The sequence below is a fragment of the Poromitra crassiceps genome (genome assembly GCF_964638095.1).
Source record: "Poromitra crassiceps genome assembly, chromosome: 11".
NCBI lineage: Eukaryota > Metazoa > Chordata > Actinopteri > Beryciformes > Melamphaidae > Poromitra > Poromitra crassiceps.
In genome coordinates, this window is record NC_139643.1 from 33,038,446 (window position 1) to 33,058,225 (window position 19,780).

Sequence of the window (19,780 nt, forward strand, 5' to 3'; positions counted from 1 at the left end):
AATAATAATAATAATAATAATAATAATAATAATAATAATAATAATAATAATAATAATTCCACACAATTCCTGTAAAATACCAAGCAGTGTGTACCTGTGTTTGTGTCAGCCCAAGAGAGGCAGCCAGCTCGGCGCGCTCTGGTAATGCGAGGTACTGTGTTTGCTGGAAACGGTGGTTCAGTGCTTGAAGCTGCAAACTGGAATAAATTGTCCGAGGTTTGCGAATCTTCTTGCCTTTCCCATTGAAACGAATCTCCCCGTTTTCAATCACTGTCGTTTTCTGCTGCTCTGCAACAAAAATGGGCAATGTTATGATTCACAAATGCATTTTTAATCATGCAGAAAAATATCAAAGGATATACCAAGGCAAATATGGAGACACAGAATCAAACTGCCCATAAATCAATCCAGGATAATAATAAAAACTGACGTCTCGCATTGTCTTTATCCGCTGGCAACCACAATCCGCATACGCTTGTCATATTTAGGATATTGCTCGTAATTACATGTCAATTAAATGCTAATTACAACATTCAAGGCAGAGCGTGCAGCCTAATTTCCACGAATAGTTGGTGAGGATTGCACGGTCGTGATGATCACACCCCGGGCATAAAATGGGTTTGTGGGAAGTGAGGGGGAGAACTGTGGTTCAGCAGCGAAACCGGGGCATGCAGCAAAATAACGCTATAACGTCGAGACGGGAGTAATAGGCTGGAGCTCGAATTATCTGCTGCCATTTACGCAGCGATTTTCTCCAATGCAGGCTGATGCTTCACCATGCGCGTATAGGAGATCATTCGTGTGAATTTCGCATGGCACTGACACCGGCAGGATTAGGGATACGATTCCCAAAGAAATGGAGGCGCTAATGCGTAATGGTATAAAAGGCGCGCTGGATACAAGCTGTCCAGCCATATAGCTGGCCATGACGCGGTGCGTTTCCCCAAAAGGTCTTACCTGTGCCGTCTAACCTTGTCTGTCCGCCCGTGTTGTTGTGATAGGATGGCAGGTACGGGCTGTGGTGCGGGTGGCTCACATAGGAGTAGGGTAACGACCTGTTGTAGGAGTTGGTCCCGGCGTACGGGGGGTTGTCGTGCTGGTGGTGCGGGTGTGTGCCGGAGTGCAGACAGTGCAGCGGGTAGTGGCCGGCGGCCATCGACGGGGAGCTCTGCTGTGAGTGCGACTGCTGTCCAAACTCCATGAAAGCAGACTTGGACGAGTCCTGAGCCTCCAGACCGTCAGCCATCGTAGTCATGGTCATCATCAAATTTTCTGCCTTGAGAGCACTCACCCCCCTCTCTCTCTCTCAAGTCCAAATCGGGTTTTCTCTCTCTCTCTCTTTCTCGCTGTGCTGTTGTCTCTCTCCCCTTGCACCGCGAACCGATATTTGTCCTATTAACACCCGAATTTTCCAGTGCGCGTCTGTTTTTTCTCGTGTCCAGTGATATTCTCACTCAATGTGGTGGAAGGTGGGCATACGTTAAGGGAGAGATTTTAAGGTGGATTCTGTTAAAATTGAGCCCTTGCTTCCAGACTTGATGCAGACACTACAAGTAAAATGGTTTGTCTCCAAAGGGCAGCGCCTCCCGATTGGTCATCCAACCCAACGTCATCAGTGCTCTGCGCTTCACGGAGACTTGGGTTGGAGTTAACCCACCTTACCAGCTCCCACCACAACTATGGGGGAAATAATATATGGTGGGAAAGACGCCTAATTCCTACAGACAAGTTTCACACGTAAAACCAGGTCTTTTGGAATTGCCGAGTCGATTTTGTTTTTACCCTGCACCCCCAAATTACCACGACGCGCAAATAGTGCGCGCTTTCATTTAGCTTGATGAGCAAGCAGCATGTCCACTTCTTATTCCTAATAGTTTATTTACAGTTTAGAGTTCTCTTCTTTTTTCTAAGGAACTTGACCATACAGGCAATCATCATAAGCACTCTTATAGAACACCAATCGATTTTGATTTTACACCAAACCCCCATAATTACGCACGGTGCGCAACATACACTGCAAAACATATCCATCTTAATAAGTCATTTATCTTAGTCTTATAGGCCTAACATTATTTTCATTAAAAAAAATCTGCAAAAGGATGTGAAACAATTTAATTTGTTTCCAATTCAAATAAACGTTTTCCAAAGTCCTCCTTAATTGTGATGTGTTGATATTTGTGCAGAGATCTGCCTGATTTCATTAAATTTTTTGAAACAGGTGGAATTGCTTTGGGAATAAGTGGAATTATCACACTCCATCGGTGGTTTTTTCCCCCACTTGTTTTCAGGAAAATAAGATTTTAAGACTCAATAACATTAAATGAGCTGTTAAGTAGCGTATGTTTTTGCAGTGTAGTGTGCGCTTTGATTTAGCCTAATGAGCACCCTCTTCCTCACTGCAAGTATACAATCTATTTTAGAACTTCGTTTTTGACCATATGATTAAGTTCAGACAATGCAAAATACGTGACACATCAAATAACAATACGCCCGAGGTATAATAGGTTATTTTGCAGATAGAAGGGTGGATACCGATAAACTGACAGCGCGTCTTTATCCCTGTTGAAATATGAGGCCTGGGTCTTCAATGTTATGTAAATTATACAGTTTGCCCCTGCGGGCTGGAATGTTCGATTCGTAAAATTCTCTTTCCGTTTATATTAATGCAATATGTATTCAAATCATGTTTTACAATGCTTTCAACACTTTTTGCCAATTGCATTCAACGATAAAAAAGTGATGAAAAAATAATTATGGTCGCAATCAAGTTACAACCAATATTTGATTAGCGGCCACACTTTATTCAAATTGCAGCTATAAAATTAAGAACAATTCTCCTGTAATGATTATGGACTGGGCTTATTTTGGGGAGGGTGGGATAAAAGTGGATATAGCATAAATTATCCCCTAATTATACGCCAGTGTCGCCTCAATTATCCTCTTATCAAAAATGGTTGCCTAAATGCAGCGTTTAGTTTCAATTTTCTCTTTTTCAGTAACAAGAACTTGGTACCTTGCTATTATCGCCAGCTACGGCTGTTATTTACTTTGTGGGATTTAAAAGTGCACAACCCAGTCGGATAATCATTTTACAGCAGTGGACCATGCTGGAAGCACAGAGGCAGTTCGCAGATATGAGCCTGCAGGCGAGGCGAGCCTGCTATTTTGGATTTGTCTTATTTTCAGGCTGTCTAAGAATATAATAATTATAATAAATATGAATAGGCTACTTCATTATCGACAGGAGGGTTACAGGTAAGGACGTCTTTCGCATGCTGTTTTGTGTTCAATGCCATTGATGAATGATTTGATTGCCAATTGGGAATTGTACGAAGTAATGACCTTGCAAGACCCAGCGCACCTTGGTCACCCTTCAGTGATCTAACATAGTGGCCAATTCCCCAGCCCGTGTTCCACTTGGACACGCAGTAGAGAAACCAGATCCTATACCTTCTCTAATCGCCTTTGAGTAAGTGCACGCATGCTCGGCAGAGCTGTTGCTCGCTTCCTTATATATAGGCTAAATCTCCGTGCTCAATTAGTTGGGACATCTTTATTATTTCCCTGTTTTTGCAGCATCACCTGTGCGCCACGACTATATGAGATGATGTGGCTAATATGGAAGTATTGGTGTCCCGCAGACGAGTTGAGGCTTTCCACACACTGAGAATAACTGAGTGATGAAAGGGCGGATTTGTTTGAATGGGGAGAACATGACATACTCGACCTTAGTGCCTTTGAAATGATTAAGATGTATTGTATGCAAGGTGACAACCGTGTCTAATTGCAAAGCACATTTATGCGCAGAACAAATATGTGCAGTTTTGAACTTGATTCCAGCCTATATCTTTATTTTGTTTTGTAGCTTAAAGGTTAGTCTACAGAATGTATAGCTGTTGTGTTGATAGCCTATTTTCAGAAGAAATAACATGAAATCACATTTGATCCTTCCAAATTAAAGATTGGGGAAACAAATTATGTTGTGCATTCAAGATGGCTAATCAAAAAATAAAATAAAAGGCTATCAAATGTGCAAAATTGTGACGTTTAGACGTTATAATCCACAGCATGCTTTTCGCCTGCTGCAACAGTTGCATTGCGGATTAGGAGTTCATAGCCTTCTTCAGTTTTGGAGATAAATTATTTCATAATATTTAAATTCAACAAAATGTCAAATCACAAAATGAACATCAAGCTGCAGATCTACAAATCACTGTGTCCCCCAAGTAGATGATTGACCTTCAACACAATCAATGGCCGCGGTGCTTTAACAGAAGTGCATTTTATTTCCAGCTGTCCTATACGCTGATGAATGACTCTCTAAAATCACTCCAATATCCACACTGCCCCGGCCCGGGCTTTCACACCGACTGTCTGCGCTGGATAGTGGATACAGGCAAACAATTGTCAAAATGTTAGACTCATTGGTGTAACCTGGCGTTATTTTAAAGTTGCAGGTCAGTCATGATCAATTTTAATATTCTAAGATGCTGGATTTACGCACAAAATGTTCATAGTGTCTAAAATATAAAGTTATCTCTGTTTCTCTCTGTCTCCTCGTGATGTGTGTCACTGTATGACTGCATGACACTTTTTTCTTCTTGTATCTCATGGCACCATGTGTTAATCATATTTGAGCACTAACATGGAGTTCCCGCAAGACACAAGTCACATTTCGAGCAGAGAGCCAGGGAGTTTGCGGTCGGTCCCTATAACAGCTATTGACTGGCTCGCATGGAAAGCCACCTCCTTGACTGGGGCCCAGACAGCTGGCTGAGGGACACCGAGGCTTGTCAGTGCAGAGGCCGGGAGGCGCTTGAGCAACATGTCTCCCTTCTCCAGTCTCCAGAGCAACAAACCCACTGGCGCTTCACAGACAGCCAGGCGTCGACGGCTTTCCATCGCTGCCGCGTGAAGGGCGGGAAGTGGCCAAGGGAAAGGAAGCGCAGATGCATACCACACACAGCTGTCAGTATAACACGGTTCATTGTAATGATATTCAGAGAGGGAGCACCCGTCGCCCCCACCCCCGGCCGCCCACCCCTGACCCAAAATGATCACCGCGTTTTAATGCTCCAGCAGAACTCGCCATGCCAAAATACATCGTGGCGCACCGCTTTTACGCACAGAAATTGCGCGCGTTGTGCTATTAAATGCAAACCATGCAAACCGTGTGTTAAAAAGAGTGCAACTTTGCCAGATGGCACAATTAAAAACAAACAAATAGGCCTATTTTGTTTTGTTTTTCATTTTTAAAAAATGAAAAAAAATGCAGTTGCGTGTTTTTCTAATCAGTTTTCACTAATTGGGATCGCATTATCTCTTGAGTAAAATGGCCAAATTGGCATATGCATGGACCCATGTGCACCTGATGGCCTTCAGATAGCGTGGTCGTTGCTTGACCACAAAATATAAGCAAATAGCCTACGTGCACCACTGACCACTGGGTCTTCACAGCCTCTCATAGCCTAATGGATTCAATTTGGCACGGCTGAAGCATGCGCCGCAGTGACTCACGGCCCGCGTCTTTAATTAACACCGCTTGTTTCTCTTCTCGCCTGCTCTGGAAACACTGGACGTTTACCTCTGCATAAACGATTGCTGTGCACCGTTTCCATGGCACCAACCATACGACTTTCTGTTTTTGTCGTTGGTTTCTGGCGAAGACAAAGTAAAGGCCAATAAACGGTCAAACAGGTAGAAATGCAGCTGATAATTACATGAATATTTAGTGACATGCAATATTCACCACCAACATTACAAGCGACCAAAATTAAGGAATGCAGTGTCCTTATTCCCCTGACCATGTGATCATGTAAAATAAATGGAATAAGAGCTAAGCGACACAGAAGCTCTCCCCCCCTCCTGTTTTGGGCGAAAATACGATAACACAATCTCATAAGTGATGCTTTTGGTTATGCTCAGGACTATATGACCTGGTGCACGTCTATCGTGTTATCTATCAAATCAATAACAAAAGAAGTAAAAAAAAAAGTTGCTATGGATTTTATCTTGATGACAAATAGGACTGAGGCACAGAGGAATAGGCCTATACCTCTTTGGTACCTTTTCCCTCTCGACTTAATACGGAGCATTATTAGGTCTGACAGCACAGTGGTCGGTCTTGAAGGAGAGGATTTGGTCGGTAGATGACAGACAGGAAGGCCAGCAATCATAGGCTTTTTCTTTTTTTATCAGAATGTACTGTTCGATGCCGTTTATCCCTGATGATAGAAAATTGCTCTGTTGCCAGGACGCTGCCACCGAAATAGAGGGCAGGAGCAACATTTCCATTTTCCAGTTTGAAAGCTATATTGAAATGAATTAGTAAAAAAGAAGGGAACGAAGAAAAAAGAGAAAGAATGTCGTGGTAAACAAAAGGGGAGCAAACAAAGATACCATTTCTTTGCCTAGAATCCTCCCTCCTATTTTTTCCCTTTCCCCCGCAGCCGAGTGAGGGTTTTACTTCAACAGTTGCAAATCACATGCTTGGCTTCTAATGTAGTCCAAGGCCCAGACTACTTCAAAGACTATCATTTATTTCCCCACCTCCTGAAATAATTACAGCCCTTTTTCATCTCTCATGACAGAAAAAAAAGAATAGAATACCCGACAACGAGGAGCATTGAGTAAACTTCTGAAATGTTTAAGCATTAGGCATAAATAACTGATATATAGGCTATAGGCCATATAACGAGAGTCGAGTATAGAGCCTGAGATGTGGGCCTGTCCTATATTAGAAAGCCTGAAATTGTAACCCTGTGGGACAAAGGTTCACCTTAAAGTTTATAAAGAGCGTCCCCTGCAGGGTCAATTTTGCACGGTCGATTACTTAATATGAATCGCTTTCATTTTTGCCTTTAAAATTCGTATTATTATTAAAATTATTATTATTATTATTATTATTATTGTTATTATTATTATTATGCTATTATTATTATTATTATTATTATTATTATTATTATTATTATTATTATTATTATTATTATTATTATATTGTTATAGCTAATTATTGATGTTGTAGGCTGTCATATGCAGTTGGCCTACTCGGGTTCGTTGAAATAATTTGTCATGCTAATTAATAGAGGTCTGCAGCTCATCTTTAAAACAATTTTCTATACGAAAACCTACACAAACTCAATAGTCAATTTTCTAATTATTTTGTACGAATATCAGAATATCAGCAAAAGCCCTTATAAAATAAGGAGAACCTAAGATCGATAAGTCCACCATAAACTCACTGTTGAGAGTACCCCCCCCCCCCCCCACACACACACACACACACACACATACATACTACACACACTAAGTCCCAATAGGAATATGGAATATTATTATATAGCAACACTGGATCACTATTAACTCACTGTTGAGAGCACCCCCCCTCCCACACACACATACTACACACACTGTAAGTCCCAATATGGAATATTAATATATAGCAACATTGGATCACTATTAACTCACTATTGAATAGACCACAACCATAATATGAGTCCTAGGCCTATATCAGTGATTCTTCGTTGAGGAAACCGCGCATGGCAGCTTATGATGAGGCAACTTTGATCTTCCCAATGGTCAATATTCATGGGACTGAGGGGTCCTGTGGCGAGTGTGTGTGTGTGTGTGTGTGTGTGTGTGTGTGTGTGTGTGTGTGTGTGTGTGTGTGTGTGTGTGTGTGTGTGTGTGTGTGTGTGTGCGCGCCTGCGTGCGTGCGTGCGTGTGTGATGGACTGGGGGTGCACAGTCTGTGGTGGTTTAAGGTCAAATGTAAGCTCGCCTTCAATGCGTGCCACACTGGAGCATAATGTACAGTATGTGGGCCTACCAGTAATCTGATTATTATTATTATTATTATTATTATTATTAATAGTAATAGTAATAGTAATAGTAATAGTAATAACAACAACAATACCAACAACAACAACATAATAATAATAATAATATTAATAATAATAATAGTTTGGATTTATACAGCGCTTTTCAAGGCACCCAAAGCACTTTACATATCAGGGTGTGGGTGTGGTGGTGGGGGGGGCTCAATATTACAGTGACATATGATATAAAAAATAGCCTATATCATACGATATGTCACCAAACACAACAAATTGAATACCAGACAGTCTATAAATCCCCGATATGATATTAGATATTCCCTGAAATATTACTCTCGATTACAAATGGGCAAAGGGGATTCAAGTATTTCACGTTTGAGGACAAATTAACCCAGGTCTAAACATAACAAAGTCAAAATGCGCAAACGTCTTCTATCAGTCTTTTCCTTTGAATCATAAAAGGATTTGCACAAGGACATGCTGGACACCCATATAAATGTCTCGCTGTAAGTAATATAAGTAAATGTGTATAAGCTTCGCATGATGATGATTTACAAGATAAACCAGGCCACAATAAAATATCACTTATACAGAAGGCACAGCAAGAATATAGAGATTGCTATCAAGTTTGATCTTGCAAGTTTAATCATATTCCAGGAAAAATAGACCCAAACATTGAGTGAGAATATCTTGTGGATACATCCTTAAACAGAGCCTCTCCACATCTCATCCACACAACACAACAGTCCACCTGATAACAAAACAAGCAGTGTGTTTTCCAACAAGAGGCTCACATATGAATGAATGTACTGCAGTAGAGGAAGTGGGTGCACAATGGCCAACCCTGCCTGCCAAATAAAAAGGTTTGAAATTTAAGAGCACAAGGTGAACTGAGGCGGAAAAAAAGAAGTCACACCTGGTCCAAAGCTCTGTGTGTGCGTGTGTGTGTGTGTGTGTGTGTGTGTGTGTGTGTGTGTGTGTGTGTGTGTGTGTGTGTGTGTGTGTGTGTGTGTGTGTGTGTGTCAGATGATAGCTGTGTGGACCTTTGTCGAAACACACCTACCTGAAACTGCATTTCACATCAGACCGGCTCTTGTTTTGTCTTGTGCCCTCCTGTGAATGTCATGCAGAGGTTGGAGACGTTTCTGTGACCAATGCCATTTATAACATTCAAAGTTCAAATGATGTGTACAGTCATCCGCACCTGACCATCAAGCCTTTTAAAAGGCTGATGTCCAGTTAGTGGAAGTAAAGGAGTAAACAATTATGTGTTACTGTTTAGAGAGACCAAAGGCCGCTGGTTGATATCTGGGATAGCAGGACATGAACCGGTGACAAGTTACTGCCCTCGAGCAAGGCATATACATACCCATGATGCTAAGGGGTTAGTGGACACTATTTTTTTAACATCAGAGATTCTTTCAAATTGATTCATGGGAAGAGCATCACAGCTTAAATTTGATGGTTGAATATCCTTCTTTCAAAAGTCACTCCAAAAAGCCCTGAAATGTCAAGAATTGTTCTCGGTACAGTTTGCATGTCACTCCGCTTTGAATGGAGGGGGGTAACGTAAAACACAGAGAAAATGTCATCAATTAAATAGCCTTTCTCATATTGTGACCTGCAGCATTACGGCATGTTTCATTTATTGAATTTGAAAAAGGCTACATTTATTGAATTTAAAAAAGGCTACATTACATATCGTCCAGGACACAACCATGTAAAACTCTCTCTTATAACAGGATCATGTCCATGTGAAACACAAGTAAGACATCAGTTGAAGTTTTTCCGAGTTCACAAATCACAGATCAGTTTAATGGTCTGCAGGAAATAATTTAGCTATAGCCTTTACTGTCATAGTTACTAATAATTTGCCTCGAAAGCCCTCATAGTCCTTATTTTCATTTGCTATGAATGAACTGACAATTTCAAGTGGAGAGGTTTTAGGATTTTGTCCATTTTGGTGAAATGAAGGTAGCCAATTATTGTGATCATTGCACTTGAAAATGCATTAGGCCTCACCTGATGGCTCGCCCAATCAAAGAGACTGAAGGGAAGGGCCAATTAACAAGAGTCTTGTGACCTTATAATCCATCACAAAAATGCCCCAAAAGATGGAGCAGCAAGCTACATTTCTCCTTCAACGTCATGTTGTAAATGTTCTCACTGTTGGCATTCCACCTTGGCAACATCATGGCAACTTATAGGCTTAGAACCTGGTTGGCTCCAATATTATGGTTCAAAACTATAGGCCAAAGTTTGTTCAACAATATGTTTCAAATCCAAAGTGAGCAATTTGACGTCATGGATCTCTTTTCTTAATATTTATGAAATTGTTTTATTAATTTGACCATTTCTTTGTACTTGAGAGAAAAAAAATCCCAGCAGAGCCTTAATGTAATGCTTAAAATAAGCTTAATAAAAGATAAATGAAACCTGAACAGAGAAAAGCCTATATGATTAAGATGTATTGAACAGCCAACACAACAGTGAAAATGGTTCTATGGAAACTTGAAGCAGTAAATAAGACACCAACATCTCAACAGTAATACAGTTGAAACTCCAGGGTGGCAGTGTCCTTTTATTAGTGTTTAGCAAGCTAATATGCTGGCTTACATCACACTGTTTTAGGCACGCTGACTGTGGGACAGGTGTCTTTAACATTGAGTGTAGCTCTATACCTCCATGACCGGGACAGAGGAACACGAAAGATTAATACAACCCACTCATGTTCTGGTGATACGAAGGAATGTTACAAAAATATATCCATGATACATGGAAATACTACAGTATTTCTCCCAGACCTGAACAATTACAATGAACATTGAGTGCATAATACAGTCTAATGTTTTTGATACTTACAATAGTTGCTGGTTGTTGATATTAAATATAAAAAAAAGGAAAAATAAGAAGGAACATATTTATGATTAACCATTTTTTCTTTGTCCCCCTATTTCCCTTCTCCAATGCCCCTGTCTTTTCCATCACGCCCATCTTCCTCTCGCTCTCTCCACCCCCCCCCGCATGTCCAGTCTGCATCACTCCATCCGCTCTCTCCCTCCCTCTCATCCACCCCTTCTCTGCTCTCCATCTCCCTCTTCATGCCCACTCTTCCTTTCTCCTCAACCTCTCTCCCTCTTCCTAACCCCACAGCTCTCTCTCTGTCTCTCTCCCCCCTTTCCTCCACTTACCCCCCTCCCCCTATACACCTCCATCCTCCCTGCCTCCCTCTTGGCAACACCAGACCCCCCCCCCCCCCCCCCCCCCAACTCCAATCCCACCCGCCCCAAATCCCACCCATCCCTCTCTCCCTCTCCCCTGGTTGGTTTCCACAGCTGTGGTGAGTGAGGGGCAGATGACCGGAGAATTGGTCCCTGGGAGAGAGCGCTGAGCCATCCTGGTGCTATTAGGCTGGTGGCTAATAATAGGTGTTTCAGACCGGGGGAAGATCAATCAGGGGGAATCATGGGGAATGTTCGGAGCAGCGCTTTTTACACATCGGCCCAGATGGATGAAATTACACTTGTCAGTTTTTAGTTGCATTACTCCCAAATTGGTTGTCTACTCTTTTTTTTTCCCTCTCTCTCTCTCTCTCTCTCCCTCACTCTCTCTCTCTTCTCTCCTTTCTCTCTCTTTCCCCTCATCCATGTGTCAGTGGGCTGCTAAAAGGATTCAGTGGTGAAATCCCTGTCATTTTTTTTTGTCTTTTCCCTGTTTAGCCCTCGGCCGGCGGCTCTGCTGCCTGCATGCACTCAGAGGAAATCAGTTTGAGATCTTGTCTTATAGGGGGCGCGGGCAATTTCCATGTTAAGAGCAAGTGTGCGAGCGAAATGTGCATGTGTGCATGTGACATCCTTTATGGGCTGTTGCATAGAAATAACAATGTCATTATATCACCCTGCAATCGTCTGGAATGTGCAATAAAGGATAATAATAATAATAATGTATGTAGTGGTGAGCATTACGTCGATTTAAACAAATGTCCTCAGTAGCAAGCAACACATCAAATGCCTACAATGTTACAGTTTATAGTCACATTGTAAATGTGTATGTTTGTTGTTTAATCTAATCCATGCTCCCTGGCAAATTAAAGGCTGTATCTCGCTGTTTCAAAGATGAATAAAATCAGCTGGAAAATTACTTTCTTGGGTATTTATTTTTGTAATGTATATTGCTTTTTCAAAATAACAGCATGTGATTGTTGCAGATATTTTATATGGAACCAGAGATATTCCCCAGAAACACAAGACTCTTCAAAGGACAAGAAAGACACTGCAGTGCTGCTTTACATCAAACCAAGGCTGCTTGGCTCACAGTGCTCAGCTTCATAGTAATAATAATCATAATAATCAACACTGAGTTATTTTAGTCATATTTCATTTTTGTAGAACATTTTCACCTTTGAGCATGTGGAGCTATGGAGCAGTCAACCTCTAACAGCTGTCCTGGGGAACAGCTGTCTTCACATTACTGCAAGTAGGTTTAATGACTTCCTCAAACATCTGTCCCTGGACACAGAGGGAAATCATAATTTCTGGGTTTGCTTTGTAGTGTTTGTATATTAGAAGTATGAATAGTCCATATTGGTTGTTGTCTCAGGAACTCCTACAGTATGGTGTGACAAAGTATGGAGTAAAAAGTGTGACAATATATTACGAATGTGAAATCTAACTGTAACTACCATCATAACTACTATCGTCTGGGTGGTGTAGCGGTAGATTCCCCGCCTACCAACACGAGGGTTGCAGGTTTGCGCCCCCATGCTCGAGCGTCCATACAGGCACGATTGGCTGTGTCTGCGGGTGGGAAGCTGGATTAGGGGTATGTGTCCTGGTCACTGCACTTGCGCCTCCTCTGGACGCTCGGGGCGCCTGTTCGGGGCGGAAGGGTACTGGTGGGAATAGCGTGATCCTCCCATGTGCTATATGTCCTCCCGATGAAGCTCCCCACTGTCAGGTGAAAAGAAGCGGCTGGCAACTGCGCATGTGTCGGAGGAAGCATGGTGCTCTCCCCAGATCGGCAGAGGGTGGAGCAGCGACCGGGGGGAGGAGGGGGAAAATTAGCCAAGTACAATTGGGGAGAAAATGGGGGGAACATTCAGGGGGGGGGAAACTACCAACATGGCAGCACAGAATATGATAGTGGCCCTAGAGATGTAGCAGTTGAATGAGCCTGGGTTATAATGTTTTGACAATTGCAGGTAGTGAAAGAGCTCGCTCAGGACAAGAGTGGTTTATGCCTGGCAGTATATATGCAAGTCATACAGAATATCATCTCAACCCCCTTAAGCTCCTGCTGTGCTACATGATAACTAGCGCAGTGCCAGCGTGTCAGTCAGAGGTGAGTATGGAGGCTGAGAGGGATCATTTCGAGGCGGCCACACAACAGCTATTTGTGTCAGTGATTTCCACTTCTGACGAGGCGTTGACAGGCTAAAATGTTTAGTGTTTACAGTGCTTTCCTTGCAACTTGTCCTCACATTAGCAATATCCCCTTGATGTGGCTAGCGGCTAAATTTCTGGCTCAAAGGAGAGCATGGCTCGCTATATTAAAGCAGCTCCAGTGGTTACTCTGTTTCTTCTGTTCTGTGTAAGACAAGAGAGCTACTGTACCCTGCCATCAAAACACTAGCATGACAATCACAGTGGAGAATGGCTGCGGGCTAAAATGGCTCTTCAGAATGGCTCACCAGGGAGACATTTCCCCCCATTGAAAATCAATACTGCCCCCAGATGTTGGGGTCTCCCGGTCTGATGTGAGATGTTCCTGAATGTCTGATTGCACAACATCCCCATCCGAGAAGACTGGAAACAGAAAGGGCTCTTTGACCAAGGGGGAGGGAACCGGGGCCTTCTGCGAGAGAGTGTCTCCTTAGCAACGGGGAGAAAATTAACATTGACATCCTGACTTCCCCGCAAAACTCGTCTCAGGGCTTCTGCTGGATATTTCCATGGGGCGAGCAAAAAAAAAAAGTGATGTTCAAAAGCCGATATGACACACACACACACACACACACACACACACACACACACACACACACACACACACACACACACACACACACACACACACACTCCCTGCTTGCCTTCCATTTATATTGAAATGAGTTTTTCCCCTCTCCTCCTCCTCATCTCCCTCCTCTCCTCGGCTTGTGTGAAGTGAATACAGAGTCCATAATGTATGTATTTTGCTCATTTTACTGTGTGTGGCGCTTCCACGCCTCTCCTCTGTGAATCTGTGTTGGCCTCCTGCTGCGGTAAACACAACACGGCTATGATAGCGCATGCATTTCAGAAAGCTCAAAACACTGCCGAGGAGCTGAAACATTCACTCTCTCTCCCTCTCGCAATCTCCTCACCCCCCCCTCTCCCTCTGCCTCCATCGGTCCTCTCTCCCTCACTTCCAGCCAAGGCATTCAGCCTCCATGATTGCAAACACGCATAATGACAGCATCTCCCGCCGGAGGCCATGCGGAGGTACCCCACTGATGCTGAGAGACTCCATCCTGTCGTCACTTTGCAGGGAATTTGTCTGCAGTGCTCCGCTGGAGAGCTTTGGCAAGGCTCCGACAGAAGCTGGGGCTGGCTGTTTTTTTTTTGTTAATAAAAAATGAAGTGCAAATTGTGCCGAGCTCGTATGCATTGGAAGAGCTCGCCGCTTCCTCCCATTACGAGGCCGGGGCGAGCGCCATGGAAGCGTAAGCGTGAATACATTATAAAGTAATGAGGAAACATCCAGGAGAGGGTCACGGGGGGCGCCAGAGGGCTCACCGAGAGCTTTCACTGAGCTCCGTGATGGATTAGTCATTCGCGTTTGAAGAGCGAGCGCGAGGTGGAGTTCAACGATGTTACACATAGCAACAGTTGCTAAGAGTCGCAGCGAGCGCGGCCTATTCAGTTTGTGAATTATGTACAGTCGCTACCAAACGCGAATATATAGGTGAATAGAGATAGGACTGTTTTGTATATCAATGATGATAGTGACATTTCTAGCAAGGACCACATCATATTCATGAACATGGAAACACTGCTACCCACCTCAGGGAGTGGAGAGGATGCTAATGTAAACCATGCATAGCATGTAGCTAGCCTAAGAGCGGTTAAGACAAAGTGACACTGATGTTTGGAATTTGAGGCACATCTCAAACAAGTCGTGCCGTGTGAACGTAAAATATGACATTCCCAATCCCCCACCATCACCACAGCTCGAGCATGTCATTCTTCTGAGATTCTTCCAAAAATGAAAGCCATGCCGCCTGGCACTTTGAAGGCCTTTTGGTCGGATACGGGCGGGAAAAATGCATATAAGTCTGCACACACACACACCAGCACATCGTCCGTCTAACTGGAGTCATCAAATCCAATTGGAGAGGCAGCCATCTTCCATGTGCCACAGGAATCGTGGAATTCACAGTGACACACTTAACCGACAAAGCCAAGCCGTGAGTGCATTATATACTCTCCCTGTCAATCATGCATCACACACAGGTCACACACAGCATATTCTATAGATTCTCCTGGGGGGGGCGGCTGGGGAGGGGGGATGGTTGGAGCCGAGTGCTTTCCAGCCACTTCTGGGTTTCTCCACAGAGCGTGTGCACCCTCCCATTGGCATTGAGTCACTGATGAGCCTGCCGAGCCGCGATGGAGTCGCCTGATGGAATGCCATGGCAACGAACGACCGACACCTGGCAAGAGTTCATCCCACCTCCTCTCTCTCTCTCTCTCTCTCTCTCTCTCCTCCATCATCCCCCTTTCCCTCCACCGCCCCCCCCCCCCCCCCCCCCCCCTCCTCCACCCAGATGCTGGAACATATTTCCCTCAGACTGACTGAAAGCCCCTGTGAACAAATAATGGGTGCACGCCAGTCTAAATAAAGTGCGGTTTATGAGTTGCGGTCAGAAACGTCTCCCTCTGCCCCTCTCTCTCTCTTGCTCTCTTTTTAATGTTCTGCACAGAAAACAGTTGCCAACATTTTTCTCTTTTTTCTTTCTGGCCGTACGGCGGCTTGGTGATTATACAAAGCCATTTTTTCCTTTCTCCCAGTGAGGCACACAGTCAAATAAAAGAGAGCGGCTCCACACCAGTAGTCTGCAAACCCATTTTCGTACAGCAGAATGGAACAAGGCTCCCAAGCCAAAACAAACCCATGTTGTGCCATTTTTCAACCTCAGCTTCTCAATAATATGTTTATTAGGCCTTGGTGCTGAATAAATCTCCCGCGGCGCGCTTTGATTCGCTCGTGTTATCAATGAATCAAGACTTGAGGTTTTTTTTTTGTGAGACCCCTGCATTAGAGTCACAGTTGCATCAATGTTCTTTGATGGAAACCCCAGACGGGTATTAATCAAACAAACCAAATCCACTGGTGATGGAGACTTCTGTAATGTTGGTTCTGAGTTCAGGGCACGGAGGTCAAGTCTCTGTTGTTAGAGAAATATTAGGAAGCGACTCTTGATTGATTTTTGAAGTATGTTGGGGACGCTTCGCCCGAAAAACAATGCTGATTTATTTTGCACGTGATCGCACACATATCCGAAAACTGTAAACCGTTTTACAGTTATTGAGAGTTGATTTGAGTTAAGTTTCTTGCCAGTGATGTCATTAATACTTGTAATTAATACAACCCAATGATTCAGTGCCTTCCGATGACATCACTGGCATCAACTTAAATCAAGTCTAAAAAAAAACATGCGAAACTAAATTAAATGTCTGCAAAAGTGTTCTGATATGTGTGAGATCATGTGCAAAATAAATCAGCATTGTTATTTGGTGAAGTGTCCCTTTAAAGTTTAAATGTAAAGAAAGCATTGCATGCTTTATTGTACTACTCCAATGTATTTGAGGGGGGGGGGGTGTATATACGCACTCAACATTGATACACCATCACAGCAAAGTCCAAGAATCACTGACAACTGACACTATGAATCCTCGTGTCAGCCACCGAAAAGAGGATATGAGGAAGCAAATGCTAAGTTCACTTAGTCTCCTGGTGATTCCGCACGTTCATAAATACGCGAGCTATCAAGACTTGGTCTAGCAACCCGTGATTAGTGGCTTGGTCAGTGCTATGGTTTGGTAAAGCCCTTAGTCTCCATCTCTTAGGGTCTGGCAGCGCTTTACGGGCCTCATTTTGTCCCCCAGAAACCAAACCGTGGAGGCCAAGGCTGCCATTCCTCATGCCAGCAGAAAGAAGAAGAAAAAAAATCAAAGATGGCCACTGCCGTAAACCCAAGGAAAAAGCTCTGAGGTTTTAGTGAGGAGCTCGGTATTGTCAATCATACTTTAAAACCTAACACGTTTAACAGGAATTATGCCGTCCATTTTAATGCCTCTCTGCTAGAGTTATTGACCAACATAGGGTAGGCCTAGACGTGCACGTTTTTCCCCCCATCTCTCAAATTCCTCAGTTCCTGCAGTGTGCGCATGTGGCCATCATAAAAAAATAATAATCCTGGATTGCCATATTGTAGGTATAGAAGGTACGAAGCTAAATTGGAGAAAATTGCTGAGGAACATTGAACGGTGGCTCATAAAATGGAGTATTTTAAATACAGTCGGCATAACCCGGAAGCTATAGCATCGCTTGGTTCCCTCGTCGAAGTCAATGGGATTTTTGTATGGGGATTTTTTTTAGATGCCTGAAATAAAGTCTGTGGTTAACAAAAGTTTATGAGACTAAGACCTTTGTGTTCAGCAGCATAAGCTTCACAAATGAACAAAATGTTTATGATTTTTGAAGCGTTTTCTGGTTATGACGATTTTTTTTGGCGACATTTACGCTTCAAAAATCATAGAAAATTTGTTAATTTGTGAAGATTATTTTACTGAACACAAAGGTCTCAGTTTCATAAATGTTTGTTAACCACAGAGCAGGCATCTAACCAAAATCCCCATACAAAAATCTTGACTTCCAGATGAGGGAATCAGGCGATGCTAATGGACCATTCCATTTGCATTGGGAACTAGGAATATCGAAGTTGAGTGATTTCACATCACATCCGAGTTGTCGACGTTCCATTTAAACAGTCGAGAAACCAGCCACGAGGGTTAGCTCTAGCCAGGCTAGCCATTATTAGCAACAACGGCTCATAAGAATGCATTTCATGGGATTTTGTGCATACAAACATTGTAGCAGTTGAGTAGTTGAATGACGTCACATCCGTTTTGTTAGCGTTCCATTAGCAGAAAACTGGGAGCTGGGAAGTTCACTGTTGAATTGCGTCACATCCGTTTAAACGAGTCAGAGCTGGTCGCTAGACAGGCTAGCCATCGTTAGCAATAACAGTTGATAACAAGGCATTTCACGGCATTTCGCGCATACAAACACTGCAGCAACATGTCCACACAGATAGAAGTTAGACAGTGCTGTGTGTACAACTGATTTAATGAGACACAAACAAGACAGAAGTGCTAATAAACAGTACTTACTATGATTTTAACTACTGTTGTTGCGCGGAGCAGCCATCTTGGATTTTTGATGTCGGGGCTGCTGAGGCTCCTACGAGTTTGGGAGAGAAAATACGAGCACTGGTGACGTCAGATTCCCATTTCCCAGTTATAAAGGAATGCCCCATGATCATGCTGCTTTCACCATAATCACATGATGCATCAGGTGGAGAATATCCATCTAATTAATAATCCTCTGAAGGCAATACTGTACATCACAACTGCATAAGCCATTCAATCACGTCAGTTATGTGCCGCAAATATAAACTATATCATAATTCACCAGAACGGTGATCAGAACAATCTGTGCATGTTGCATGGTACCCTAAAATATAATTGAACCCATCCTTGTTTATAACCATCCAAAAAGTGTAGCAAACTTGAATGTTGTGTAACCATGAAAAACACATTTACCCAGCTGAGTCAATGCCCCACTTTGAGTCTCTCAGTGACAAATCGTGCTGAATGTGGAATAAGTTGTTTATTTAAGTGGTTTTAAATAAATACCAGTAGCACCCTACTAACTCTTGGTTTACAGCGGCTTAAGAGGGTCTGGATAATATCTGGGTATTGTGGCACTTGCTCAAAAGCCACTGACCTGAGTGAGAACTACACAGACGCTTATTCATGTATCTCAAATCCAGAGTAATCTCCACATCTAATAACGTCCATTAAAATAAATCCAAAATTTGGCCTTGAGGTAAACATAGTCTTTTTCTGTTTGACTGCTGCTTAATCACAAAATGTCATTTTGATAGGGTTCGTTTAAGTATTAAACAAAATAAATAAATAAATAAATTCTCTTATACAGTATTTCAGGTGTGATTCAAGCCTGTTTTTTTTTATCGTTTCTCCCCCTCCCATTTTCTCACCAATTGTACTTGGCCTGCTGTCCCGGTCGTTGCTCCACCCCCTCTGCTGATCTGGGAAGAGACTAGCACACAGACCCGGAGAACAAAATGTCAATGACTTAGCATCTGACTGATGAACAGATGAGGTCAAGTTTCAAAAATGGTCTCACTACAATGAAATGGCTACTATGGGGACTAACATCATCACACATGAATACAATTGGGCTGATTGAATCCACAAGTCATACCCAACTTATGCAATTCAAAGACAGTTTAGGGACCCCAATATGCAGAAATATTAAAATAGAATAGGTGAAAATAACATTTATACTGCATGCAAAAAACTAATAAAGTAAAAGAGAGACTTGTGGGTATAGAGCCCATTCTCATTCAGATATGTTGAAGCGAAAGGTCAAGGGACCCCTTTGAAAATGGCCATGCCAGGTTTTTCACTCGCCAAAATTTTGCCAAAATTTGAGGGTTATTTCACCCCCCTGCCGACAAGATAGAATTACAGTGGTACCAATGGATGCCTTAGGTCAGGGATACTCAACTTCCTTTGCCCGGGGGCCACTTTTGCAAAATGACAGAAGGCCAGTGGCCAGGTAATAAAGCAGTTAATAAATCTGTAGCGGATTGTAGGTTTC

The 19,780-nt window shown here is 42.9% G+C and overlaps 1 protein-coding gene across 1 annotated transcript in view; it reads right to left on the bottom strand.

The window, feature by feature from the left end:
• The window catches only part of dlx6a (distal-less homeobox 6a), a gene marked incomplete at its 5' end in the record, with an annotated part of 2,325 nt that extends 1,061 nt beyond the window's left edge, over window positions 1–1,264 (bottom strand). Inside the window, 2 exons of the mRNA XM_083646815.1 lie at window positions 95–288; window positions 958–1,264. Of these exons, the coding sequence (XP_083502941.1) occupies window positions 95–288; window positions 958–1,264 (501 nt within the window). The remainder of the gene's footprint in view (window positions 1–94; window positions 289–957) is intronic.
• Between the last annotated feature and the right edge of the window lie 18,516 nt (window positions 1,265–19,780).